The 14615-nt window shown below is 35.9% G+C and overlaps 1 protein-coding gene across 1 annotated transcript; it reads left to right on the top strand.

Annotated features, from left to right (window-relative positions):
- Positions 1-283: 283 nt before the first annotated feature.
- LOC149901124 (uncharacterized) lies at positions 284-7197 on the top strand. Its single transcript, XM_090111906.1, has 3 exons — positions 284-731; positions 4425-4562; positions 6113-7197. The coding sequence occupies exons 1-3, from the start codon at positions 284-286 to the stop codon at positions 6754-6756; spliced, it is 1230 nt and encodes a 409-aa protein (XP_089968032.1). The 3' UTR covers positions 6757-7197.
- Positions 7198-14615: the final 7418 nt, after the last annotated feature.

The raw sequence follows: 14615 nt of genomic DNA, 5'->3' as shown, positions 1-14615 counted from the left end.
GCGTATCGTGCGTCTTCGGCTTGCGGTCTAAGCGGGTCGCCCATTTATTTTTCCGTGTCCCCTCCTTGCGTCTTGCCCGTGCCCAACAAGTGGTGTACGCGGCCGCTTGCGGCTCATACGGCGTCTCGCGCCCTCAGTTTAAACAACTTTCGGGAGCGCTCCGCGTCGGAGTTTGAAATTCGTTCGCGTGTTGTAAACTTTTCAAAAGTATCTTTAAGAGTTGTGACGTGACGGAGGACCGTTGTGGCGTGTAGACAAAGTGTTCGCGAGTGAGCTGAAGTCGATGCACCTTCCGCACGCGAGCCCCCCGACCCCAACGATGGCGGATGTTTACTCACACATTCACGAGTACTACAGACAGAGCCACGGCGACCTGGTGCAGACGGGATCCCCAGCGGTGCTGTGCTCGGCGCTGCCGGGCCACTGGCGATCCAACAAGTCGCTGCCGGTGGCGTTCAAAGTGGTCGCCTTGGATGACGTTCAGGATGGAACAATAGTGACTATTAAAGCTGGGAACGACGAAAATGTGATGGCTGAAATGAGAAACTGTACGGCAGTGATGAAGAATCAAGTGGCAAAGTTCAATGACCTTAGGTTCGTTGGAAGAAGCGGTCGTGGAAAGTCTTTTACCTTGACTATCACGATCAGCACTTTTCCATCACAAGTCGCAACTTATACCAAAGCTATCAAAGTAACCGTCGATGGACCTAGAGAACCAAGAACTAAACAAAGTAAGTATTTATCATAATATATTATATTACTCTATAAATCAGATAAGTTTTCATAAAAGCTTAATTTTTCTCTTATAATTTTTCACATTTAATGAGATATTTTTTTCGATATAATTCATACATAAATACATCGATCACAATAATACTTTAGTAAACTCTGACATCTCCATTTAATTCTAAATCAGTCACAAAGGCAAACTTCGCTCTTTTTAAAATAAAAACCCACAAATATTAATTCAAAATGCGTGTGCGCTTGGCCACCCGCCAGTAAGTACCGAAGTCGGTTTTGTGGCGCCGCGGCATTTGACCACATTCAAAATAGTTTCCATCCACTCGCACTAAAATCAAAACGACTTGACATAAACTCTTGATACGATAAAACAATAATTTTATATGTCTAGTCTTCGCGGTGATCCTGAGATATTTTTATACGTGCGTTCATTGCTCGGAAGCTTTTGCGCTTGAAGTCGAATAAAGTATTTAAAATATTAGACTTAAAGTTTTCTTCAATCTAAAAACGCGATTTGTATTTAATCAATCACACTGTGTAGTTTTAATAGCTTCTATAGTTTATCGAAAATCTATAATAGGTAGGTAAGAATATAATAATTACAAAAAATAATTCCAAAAAAATATCGCAATAATTTTTTTTTGTCAATGAACTAATACACTGCATAATCGATTATTGTCAAAGTCTACAGAATATGAAATATACTTCAAACTGTTTCATTGTTATCCTAACATTCGTGAATCGTCTTACAAACATATTCCTGAGTTTTAGAATATCGTCAATAAAGCAAGCCATTGTCTACCATCTGTTCATTGTAAAGATAAGAATCATTCAATCAAATAGACATTAATTAGGTTCACAGTATAATCGTAGCCGAAATACTAAGCTAAGAATAACACCGATTGTTTTACGATGCTCCATGTAATGTGTTTTGACGTAGTAATAAATGGTTATTGGTTCAGGAGAGCTTTTAAATGCAGTGTTTGTTATTCTTGTACGTTATGAAGTCGTGGAGGAATTATTTATTGGTGATAATGTGAGATATAGATGTAAAGACAACTGGTACAATTTTTCAAATTAACAGTGTCCCAATAATGTTATGCAAATGAAGGCAAATTAATTTTAAAGATAATATGTATTGACATATTCTTAAACCTAAAATTAAGTTTTAAACTAACTTATTTATATAGACATAAAAACTCAAACAATATTAGATATTATAATTTACAAAGATTATCTTTATGGTTCACCGTTTAAAATTATTCACTTTCGCATAAACTAAAACAGAATCCAATAAAAAAAACGTAATGAACACATCAACAAATCACGCCGGAATCATAATGTTTTGACACCACAGATCTATTTTCGTTGTAACAACCTCAGAGACTGTCTGTATAAACAAATGCTGCGCCCAAACTTCGGCCAATAATAAAAAGATACTATGCGGAAAAACTAACATCCTCCGAGAAACATCAAAGGCTCCGTATAACGATCATCGGTGTCGGTAATTAATGTGAAATGAAATGACTAACTGGCGTCATTTGATTAGTTGGTATGCGAGGTTCAATTTGCTCCGTGAAAGATTTTTAAACGATTCAATTAAAATCTAACATTTCATTGTCAAACCATTCAAGTTGTAGAAATATGTTCTTTCAATGTTATTCGTCTCTTTAATACGAGTGAAGGTCTAATTTCTTATGGTATCATTTATAATAATTTAATTAACAGCTCTCATAAAATGCTGTTTTCATCCTAATACAATCATAATATGAACCCTCAACAGTTTTGCATTCATTAATTTTCGTCAACGAAATTTTCCGAAACACCAGGAGTCCAGAAGTTTCCAAAATGTTAATATGTACGCTGCGTTCAAAACAGCGGTTAGCAAGTTCCACGGTGCGGCCACGGGCGTGTAACAGATGTAAACAATCTCTGCACCGTCGTAAAGTCCGTTTGATCTCGCCTGCCTCTAAAATATGGATTTTATGTCCCTTCTCAATGCCCCAACACCACATCTACCAACCCTCCGCCATGTGAACCGAAGTTATGATTAATACCAGTTCGTTATGTGTGCACTGAAATTTCTATGAATTACGTACTTACTTACTAGAAAATTTTGCAAGCTTTCCTATAATGCGCGAAGTTTACGCCTAATTATATTTTTTTATATATAATGATATAACTACTAATAAATATAATTTTTTATTCTTATTAAACAAGGTAATTCGATGTTAGATACCTTTCGTTCGTTCGTTTCAGCCGTGGGTTAATAATGTTAGATACCTACTCGTACATATTATGTATCATGCAGTAGGTACCAGGTAATCATTTACACAATAATTTTAAAGACTGTTTCTGAAATGAGCTAGCAATATGACACGATATGATAATCAAAACTCAGACAATAATGAAATGTGGTAATCGTCGTAAAACGTCGCCACCCCGCACAGAATTATGAGCAATAACTCTGATTCCATTTATTTAACACGCGCCCAATGCGTCTTCAACATTAATTTACGAGGCAAATGTCAACCCATTCCAGTTATTTAATGCCTGTTTTGACACTTATGTCTCCAGCCATACGTTCGTTGTCTCGTGGTACCAAATTGGTACCAGCTATCAAACATTTTTATGATCGTACATTAATGACCCAAATAGCCCGATGCGCCCACATATGTCATAATTTAAATATATCAAGCATAAAACTGAATACTTAGAACTCTTTGCCACGTTAATATTCAAAGCTCTGCGTATGAAAGGGTCGGGGAAGTGAATTTAATTGAATGCTGGCATTAACAAATGGAGCGAGCCATTTCCGAGTTCCACATTTAACTCATTACGTAGCGTGGTGTTGGGATCTCTTCAGTTGGATTGCCGCGTGACAGCGCGACGGGCCATCCATCAAGTTCTTAATATAAAATACCCGCGATTTGGGAAACGCCAGGCAGAATCCGAAACACTCATTTGTGTCAGATTATAATGGATTATCAGAGGAGAACTAAATCGGGAGCTATTCTTACGCATTCTAGTTTAAACTGCTTCGATAAAATCTCAAGACACTAACAAACGATTAATTTAGCTAAAAACCATGTTCACTTCTGAGGAAAACTTACGTAACGATAAACTTTGAAGAGTCACTAAAGTCCGTTCGGTAATTCAAAACAAAGTAGGCAAAGTGCTCGTAAACAGTTAATCCCGTAATAAAAACGTCGATACCTGATCTCATCGATTGAGATGACTCGTGACTAGATTAAAAACGGTCATAAACTGAAAATAGACGTCGGCAGTGGCGTCTTCAGTAGTCTATCGATTAAACAAATAAAAAAGCGTTTCGCTTGCTGAAAGGCGAAGGCAACGTGACGGTGGAGGATCGTAAAATCGTATGGCACAGAGATGCCGGCTAGATGTAGTAAACCGGATCGTTTTATATACAGACTCCTTGTTACAGTCGGGAGCGGTAAACATTGCGCTAGCTGTGTGTCGCCGCCTTTACGGCTAGCCTTTGTGAATCTGATTGCTTAGTTCATGGACATGCCCTGAACCCCACATTCTACCGTCTTATCCACATGCGTCTTAGTTTTATTTTTCACATAAAATAATATTCAAATCTAGTGTTTATATTTATATATTTTACAGTATGTATATTATAGTATACAAGCTAATATGTATCTCTTTTGTTATAGATTACGGCTATGGACATCCCGGAGCTTTCAGTCCGTTCCTATTAAACCCTGGATGGTTGGACGCAGCTTATCTGAATTACGCTTGGGCTGACTACTTCAGACCACCACAATTAAGAGATCCAGCTTCTTTAGTAAAAGGTAATATTTATTTAATTTATCAACACATTTTGAAAAGTATTTTAATTAAGTTTCGCTATAACGATACAATTCTCATTGTGATAACTGGTAAAACGTAACAGCAAATATTTGCTGAACTCGTCCGGTTCCTCTTAAACTTCCAATGGACGGATTATTTGGCATTCGTTAATTTGAAAATTCCCGATTTTTCAAACAACACTCGAAAACATGTTGCTCCAAACTGAACCACCCCTCAAGGCCGTACAACGCAAAGGTTCAAATAAAAGAAGCAGCTCTTGAGCGCTGCAAAACAACACGGCTCCGACCGAAGCAAAACCACCCGCTGAAGTCCGTTGTCGGGGGAAGTGGGGGCGCTGAATAGAAAACGTACAAAAAAGCAACGCCTTCACGTTCGAGAGAGTGTGGAGTCAATTTTATTCCAATGTAGGCGACCGCGCCACCAGCCACTTTTTGTTTCCGACGCTGAAACGCGAGGAGCGTTGTACTCAAACACCTACCGACTTTTATTAAACCCTACCTAGGTACGCTTTCACAGAGATTTGTGTGACTTTTAGTATTTATATTGTGATCATGAAACATAATCTAGGAATTTGTAAATCTTCCATATAAATACTCTATGCATTGTTTATAGTTGAAATACGATTAATTATTTAATTCAATAATATATAAGTACTATAACTTTATAGTTTACGAAAAGAAAAAGAGGTGAAAGAACAAAATGTAATTGAACTAAAGCTATATTAAATTCAACGGTCAGAAATCACCTCAATCAGGCGCGATGCCGATATTGGCCCCCACCTCGCCAAATTACCCCCTAGTTACGACTCCACCCACCCCCAGCGCCTTTTAAAGTGGTCTGTGCAGCAGTAGCACTGCTGCAAATACAAAAAACGAAAAAGAAAGCACGGCAGCGCCACCTCTGAGCTCTTTGTGGCCCAATCTGCGCCTCTGTCGTGTGCTTTTTATCAGTTTCTCTTACACTTATCGAGAATCAAAGCTCCGGCGTAGCGACAAGAACATTTCGAACACTGTTACTAATGAAAATTTTACGTTCCGAGCTCGCTTTGTTCGTTCTGTGCGGGGATAGGCTCCTTATCGCGATAGAGCCGGCTTTGTACCGCACATGTCCGTGGCGTTGCCTCACGCGTGCATCGCATCGCTAATGCGATCTCCGGATACAACTGAAAGAGACATATCAGACTGAATTACAGCTGAATGTCGTGTCTGGATCGTAAAGTACGACATTGCATTGGGATAAATAAATATTGCACCCTCACCCTACCAATATCGCGCTAAAAAAACATCCCTTTCAGTGAAGCCGCCTTTAAACGCCTACAGATTGTACATTATCCTTAGTACGATTATGCACCCTCGTTGTTCAGGGAATCGGTGGAGTGCCCGCGTGCCTCAGGCTGTCCCCGGAGACTCGTTTCTCATATTACGTCATGTTTTCGAATCAAAAAACAGTAGTAACATTAAGAAGCATCAATAGTTGTACAAAACGTAATATCTCAATACCAATACTAAATTTAAATTTTCTTTGTCCACAGGAGCAGCACCATTAACTACACCTACAGTGCCGATACCGCCTTCAGATCTGTTTCCGTTTCCGCCGGCGATGACTAACCTTCCACCAGCGGGATTAATTCCACCTCCCGGAGCATTTTTACCACCAAATGGACTTCTACCTTTCTCCCCACATCCTGCTGATTTAGCTCTTAAAACTCTACCACCGGAATTGACACTTAAAAATGGCGTCAGCCCGTATGACGCTTTAAGACATTTACAAAGCAGCGTGTCTTCAATGGATAATTCCAGTGCGAGATTGTCTCCAGCAAGCAGTAGACAAAGCGGTAGTCCTAGAAGTATAATAAACGCCAGCCCAAGATCTAAAGCTGATTCGAAATCAGAAGTAAATTCAACACACGATGCGACGATATCTGACGAATCTGACGAGGAACCCATTGAGGTTGTAAAATCCGCGTTCCACCCGACGCGACCAGCTAATGTTGAGCTCCAAGAAATGAAGCAAGTGCAGGCTGCAGACTCCACTGTGTCTGACAAGCCACGAGGAAGGAACGAATTAAAAGCACCTTCACAGCGAACAACGCGAGTGCTTTCCACTAGTCCTACTTCCACAAAGATTAGCAATGGAACGTTATCAACCCACAAATCAGTTTGGCGGCCATATTGACGCTTCTAGAGTTAGTGCCAAATCCGTAACTAACGGATAAAATTGTGATAAACCGAGCTTGTACATACTATAGTTTTTACAAAGATATAAATATATTTATTTCTAGCTTACGGTTCATTAGGTTTAGTACTACTCAGTGTAGTTCAAAGTTATCCAAATAATGCAATTAATAGGAGGTTATTGTTATTTCTACGAAATGTTATGTAATGTTGCCAATGTATATTGCTAAATGAAACTGTTTAATAGAGTCATGTATAGTAATTATAGTGAAATAGATGATATTGTAAATTGTACAGATAATTATTGTGTAAAAATGACTGATTATATAAAGTTTATTAAGAGTCTTGTAAATATGAAAATTTTATTTATTGAATGTACATTTAAAGTTATTAACAAGGTATGTATGTTAGTGGTATCTAACTGATGATGTATATAAGTAGGTGATCGAAATAAAACGAACTATTGAAAATTTATATACTCTTTTATTCTGTGAATTTAACATAAAAGTTCATCTGAACAAATAATTTTGCGCAGTAAATACTATATTTTATATACATATATTATATATATCTTTTACTTTACTTTAAATATAAAAGACTTAGAAATACAATAATATAAAAAAGTAGAAAACCTATTGAATTACTGACAATGATTCCCAACTATTAATCAACAACACAGACGCGAATGTTTGTTTACAAAAGGCGGATATAATAAAACGTGCAGTGCACATGTTTTTCAAGTCTTAACTACAAATTTGCTATGAGAATTAGTTTTATAACTGACATTATTGCTTTCCAAATTATTATTAATCATGATTAATTTACTTTCAATTTGAATTATTATGTTTGGAAGAAGGTTTAATCTTTTCTAGAAAATTTAGTGTAGCAGCCACTGTCTTATTTATTTAAAAGACATTTTCAACATCAAAGAACATAATGATTTTAGTTTATAGAGTTCAGATTTTTTTTATATATTATTATTTATTACCCTAGTAAATTAACATAAAATTATCAAAACAATATCCAATCAAAAACATCATGTAGGTACTTAAGTAAAATTAAAACACAAATGCAAAAACATAACTCTACAATAGAGTTATATACTAAAATTCATTAATTCATGACGCATGTAAAATAACAAGCAAATATTACTTTACTCTTACAAATCACAATGCTAATTAACGTATTTGAGTGTAAAAATGGTCAGGTGAAGGTATCAATAGCATAGCACTGATTTGGTTAGCTGATTGCGCAGCGCCGGCGAGCGGTGAGCCGCTTCTCAAACAAACACGGAATACTTTTCCTGGATATGCTATCATGGAATAAATGGGTAATTATAATGTTTACTTGAAAATGTATATCAGTATACTTGAGATTTTATAGCTAAGTATTTAAAAGTATAAATGATGTGATTTTGATAATGGATTGTGACTCTATGCTTCATTATTTTGTTAATCATAATGCTCTGTTCGATGTTCTTTAGGTACTAATATAAAACACATTGGTAGGTATATAATAAAGTGAATTTTAAAAAGTTCACAATTTTCTTTACAAGTAGGTACCTAATTAAAATAAAACATTATTTTTTTATTGTTCACATTTTGATATCTACTAAAGACTTAGTAGAAATATAACTAACATTCTAACAAAAAGATCAAAAATATACCCCAAAACACGGATTTAACCCTTAATTTGGCACTGTATGTACCGTCATACATGAACTTGAAAAAAAAAATTGTTAAAATAATTACATCTTCCGTGTGGAAAATTAACATTCTTATGTTGCAACACTAACTGTTATTGGGTGGAAAAAATAAACACACATGTAGCAACATTTATTTTGACATAAATTGAAAAAAATTGCTACCCGGTGGACGTCAACTGCGTTGTCCAAGGTATTTATTCTATTATTATGAATATTACTTAGTTTAGGACAGGTGTAATGACTAAAATGTATGCTTTATTGTGTAATGGAATAAGTGTGATAATAATTGTGATGTTTCTATTACATTGAATGGTTCTATTTTGATCACTAACATGATGTATGACGTGACATACACTGCCAAGTTTGTAACGAAACACCCGCCATTTTGTTTGTATGTCACGGCATACATTGCCAATTTGAGGATGCTTTTTTTATATACTTGGTTTTATAGCACGCTTTATTTTCTTTGTCGGCAGCAAAAATTTCTAACTCGTGGTGGTAGAATTTTAGCGCTTGTGCCTGCAGGCTGAGCATGCACCCTCTGACGGTAGCGATGAATTATGTGTGCGCACCCCGCTTTCCGCGATAAGAAGATGCTTCTGCACCTTCTATAGATAAGCTCAATGGAAAGGCTCAATTTTTTAGATGATGATGAAGACCCCCCCGACCAGAATGTTCGACTCACACCAATTTTTCGAAGCGTGTATTCAAGCCCGTCCCTAGAACCAAATTGTAAAAAAATTCCAATCCTGAGTGACATTCCGTCACTCCCAGCAACCCCTGCACTTCCTGAACCCCCCGCACCGCCTGAACCAACAGCAAGTGGCTCCATAACTGGTTTAGTTGCAGCTCGCATAAGGGCTTCTTCCAAGTCGCGTCCCAGAAATACCAGATCGCAACGGCCCACTGTTTCTGCTGTTAGACGACCTAGACGAATCACCAAGTTCACTCTGAACTATCAGTGGAAAAAAACGGTTTTTCGACTGTAGAAGAAGACTCAGATCTTATGGACATATTAAACGAAACTTCACTCAGTTATTTCTATAAATTATTTTCCCCTGACGTTTTAGTAGACATCGTAGAGCAAACAAACTCATACGCAGTATTCAAAACTGGGCGCTCTCTTGGCTTGACCGAAGATGAATTGCGAGATTTTTTAGCAATTCATATTATAATGGGTGTTGTTAGTATGCCATCGTACACCGATTACTGGAGTTTGCGGTACAGATACGATCCCATAGCCGATTTGATGTCTCTAAAACGGTATCAACAATGAATATCGGCACTTGGCAATGTATGCTGTGACATACACTGTTTTTCAGGAAATCTGAAGTTCCTATATTTTTTTTACCATTTTTTTGTAACACCTATAAATGTCTACAATAAATTTTTATAAAAATAAAATTGATTTTATTACATTTTATTCTTTGCCAAATTAAGGGTTAATCACGTCACATCCAGTAAAAACCACCGCCCGTTCCGTTGAATAGAGCCTCCTCATTATGTTACCTTTGATTCACATCTCTCAGGCGTCGACTTTATGATTCGCTTTTTGGCGAAAACTCCATACATTACATCCTATTTGGATGTATTAAAAAGCTGTGGCCAGACGGCCGCTGCGCGTCAGTGAATGTATTTTGTTTGTTTGAATTTCAAATTTTGTTGGAACGGACGCTTCAATGCGCTTCTGATTACGCTAACACTGATGTGCATATGCCTTTATTTTCGTTGTATTGGCTTTTAATTAACTTTAGTATGTTGGTTTTTGCGAATTTTATTAGGTCGATAATATGTTGACAAAGTTTAGAATATTATCTGTTACTATTCAGATTGCAAGGCAATTGTTCAAACATTCAACAGTTATTTTAAAGATTTTTTTCCTGTAGAAAAAAAATCTTTAAATTTCTCAATCGACTTACAGAACAATAAAACTGAAAATAAATACGATTGGTAGGTACCAATCTCGTGCAAGCAGAATTTCTACACCAACTTACACTGCAATTTCTCACCGTATCTTCCACATACCTATAGGTACAAGCCTAGATGTAAACCCATATCCATCAAACAGTAAAAGGTATTCAAAATGTACCTATAACACCGCCAGTACTGCCTGCGGGCGGGTTCCTACATCACATATCGATAAGACCGAGCATGCTTTTATTGTTTCAATTGCAAGAGTCCCATACCCCGTAGGCGACTGATCGAAAAAATCTAAATGGCACCACTTCTAATGGGACAAGGATGAATAAAAATTCACTGTCCAGTTAATGCTTAAGGATTTAAATACAAGACTACTGTTAAACAGTAGGATAATTAATCCAAATAAATTTAATATTCATGATTATAATAATATGTTAATAATACTTTTTCACTTCAGTCTTATTAATATTGCGATAATAAGGCCATACAAAATTATTAAACACGAATACACAATTTAAAAAGTTACTAAGCAATTTATTTTTATTAGGTACTAGCCGTCCGCCCCGGCTTCGCCCGTGGTACATATTTACGTTTTCTCTACATAAGAACCATCCTCGTACTTCAAGGAATATAATAAAAAAAGAATTATCGAAATCGGTTCAGCCGTTCTGGAGTTATGCGCTTACCAACACATTTTGCGATTCATTTTTATATATAAGATTAGAAGTCAACAGCGTTATTTATATTGGACTTTGTTATTTGCATTAAAAAAGACATAAGAAAGCATGATGGTTAGCACCATAGCAACTATTTCGATCATTTTCATCACGTGTTAAAAATACCTCGTTGTAAAAGTTGGAATGTTTCGTAATAAAATGTCTTATTTTTTAATCATTCATAAAACGTGTAAATAGTCATCAAGGTGCGAAAATGAATGAGAATCGCGGAAGCAAACATAAAACAACATGCATAATATAATTAAGGATAAACATGCGACAAAAAATGAATAAAATTCGCAAATGACGCACGACTCGACTGAGGGAGACAAGGACTCGATTGGACAATGGCATAGAAGAAATCACGCCGATAAAATTTTAATGCCTGTATAAAAAGGCTATAAATTTGATTTACGCGCCCCTGACCCCGGTAAAACGGGGTAATATCGAAAAATAACATGAGATAATGTTGGCTTAGAGAATGGGGTGGGCAGGATTAGACTGTACTCGGGGAAACTCCTATGACCGCTCGACCGACACGCTAAAACGAATATGTGCCAAACATTTATTATCTGTGCAATTCGTTATATCTTGTTTATAAATGTTTTACGTTAATTGAACATAGCTGATAAGATTCAAAGCGTGAATGATACCGTCGTAGTCAATAAACTTGCAATCATGTTAACAACTTACATTATATTTTTGGACGGGAATTCGAACGTGCTTTTATATCGTATATCAGCGTTCAATATACCTAGTTACAAGAAACATACAAAACTACATATAATAATTATTAACACTAGTTATTAAAGGCATGTAGTGTAATAAATAATGTATTACCATGCATTTGAAATAACGTGACGTCGTAACAAACATTTTACAAGATAAATCGAGAACATGGGAAGCAGCAAGTAACGAACAGATGAATTACCTACGCGATACTTGTTCAACAATAGAAAATACAAGAGAAAACAAGGAAGTATATCCCGTACTTGTAATAAATTCCTTGTAGGCCCGCGGTAAGAACGCAAAATAAGTGGAAGAAGCCACTTAAAAAGATTGGCACTCAACGAACTGGCATAATCTATGCAAATTACTTCAAATTAGGAGTCGTCAACACGGTGCGCCTTCTCTGCGTAATTTGGAAGGCAAACCCTCCTTTATTATTAATATTTATTCCATTCGTTCCGTCCGAATCAAATCAGGAAAAAAATCAAGACGAAACACTTCAAAATCTTAATGAACCGAATAAATAACGAATGCCATGGCTGATTGATGTTTGCGTACATTTTTTTTATTTATAATGTATTATGGGTATAACAATGATATTAAGCTAAAATTATTCAGTTGCATAGTAATTTATTTATTTACTTAGATATATTTCTAGTTTCGTTTGAGTTTCTATTATTAATTTATACACACGTACCTACCTCTATTTTAATATTATCTATAACACAATAGAACATAATCTTATATATAAAAATGAATCGCAAAATGTGTTGGTAAGCGCATAAGTCGAGAACGGCTGAACAGATTTCGATAATTCTTTTTTTATTATATTCCTTGAAGTACGAGGATGGTTCTTATGTAGAGAAAACGTAAACATGTACCACGGGCGAAGCCGGGGTGGACCGCTAGTATTATATAAAACTAAATTACCTACCTAACTCACAATAATTATAGCACTGAAGTCATAATAAAGTCTGAAGTCAATATAAAGTTTTTACGTTCAAAGATTTTCTTTATTATCACAATATTAACCTTTATGGTTTACCGAAAGCAGTAAGACAAACAAATTAAGCTCAAAAAATATGAGAAGAAAGTTTGTAGAGTCGAGTCGGCGACATAAAAGAGTAGGCAATAAAAAACAATAAACCGACCCAAAATTATTGTTTTAACTATCCCTAGGCTATAAAAATATTTCAGGCAAGCTACTGTGTGTTTACTCAAAGGTTTCGACATATACAGGTATGCCTTTTTTCTATTTCTTGAAATTCATTTGCCCTACTTTCTTCATTATTTAAATGGTTCGCATTTTTGTGCGTGTAAAACATTTCTCTCACAAATTATTAATTTTAAAGAATATCTATAAAAGATTACATAATATGAAATTATTATTGAGCATGATCACCTGCTACGGTAATACCTTCTTCATCGAAATAGAGTTCTTAACTTAGTAAGTTATTAATTTTATATGAATTGTATTATACTTCTTAGCAGTAAAGTATACATAGATTATCTTGTAACTGAATTAACTTCAAAATAAGCTTCATTCAACACAATATGTTCGATGGTAGATGCTTCATTCCATTAAAATTAAAGTTCTTACACCGGTTTGATTCATTCATTATAATTATTTTGGATACCCTATCAAACTGTTGATCTTTGTCCTGTATGATTTCACGGCTTGGAAACTAGTGAAATTTTGATATATTTTAGCTACCCAAAATGATGTTATTGCTTCATCAGATTCATTAGTGCCACATAAGGATTAGTACTACGTAGTTTAAGCATAGAAAACTCATTCTCACCAATCTCGTCAATTCATTTAACACTACCAACATTACGCAATCACCTTAAAACCAAATTGACTCGGCTAACCCCCTACATAGAAATAGCGTCTAAATTGGTTACAGGTCCATCCACTGGGCGTCTAGTCATTAACTCGCGGAAGCTGGTACAGGCGACCAATTTCCTCAACCGGTCGCCAATTAACAGCACATGGCCAGTAGGAACCAAAGGGTTAAGATGTTTGTTATGATTTATAGCGGCTCCTTTGACCCTTTCTTGGGCGCCGTATGGTTGCGTTTGGGTTGGTGTGTGACGGTATTGTGACTTTATCATTATTTATATTTACCAGTTTTGGGGATTACACAATTTTAATTAAGCTTGTTGCAGCATTGATTTCATTTAAAAAGTATATATTAAGAAAAGATTAAGAAATAATAATTGTTGTTAATCATGAAAAAGGCCTTATAATAATATATAAGGTTATTATAAGGCCTATATATAAGGTTTTTTTTCAGAAGATAATCCTATATTTTTTGATAACGCTTGGGAAGGAACCACGGAATCTCCTCAAAATGAAAGCTACATCATATAAAATAATAACGAATGAAACACAGAACATAAACACAGCTTCCAAGCAAACATACTCGTAATTCAATTAGATTAAATAATGTTGACCGCCGCTAACAGCGGTAAGCCGCGCGAAGCTGGCAATAAACCTAAGTTATTTTACAATACTGCAGTTAAAATTACACCATTTCACATTAACGTAACTGTAACTTTTATTGCGAATTTTTTGGAGCAAATAAAAATGTCTTTATTTTGTAACGGTGCTCCAAATCGGTAAAAAGTAGAGCCCAAATTGTAATAGTTTTTACAATTTTTCAACAATAGCTTTCGTTCGGACCGTTATATGTAAATAGGTTTACACAAAACGTTGTAAAAAACGACTGTACAGTATGAATATTGAAGATCAAAGGTAGCGTTGCAATTAACCGAAATGTTATGTAA

This window comes from Colias eurytheme, chromosome 17 (genome assembly GCF_061535395.1).
Source record: "Colias eurytheme isolate Ceu_HAF_F1 chromosome 17, ilColEury1 Martin Lab GWU primary, whole genome shotgun sequence".
Lineage (NCBI taxonomy): Eukaryota > Metazoa > Arthropoda > Insecta > Lepidoptera > Pieridae > Colias > Colias eurytheme.
The sequence above is the reverse complement of the archived record's forward strand: the minus strand, read 5'-3'. Positions and strand labels throughout refer to the sequence as shown.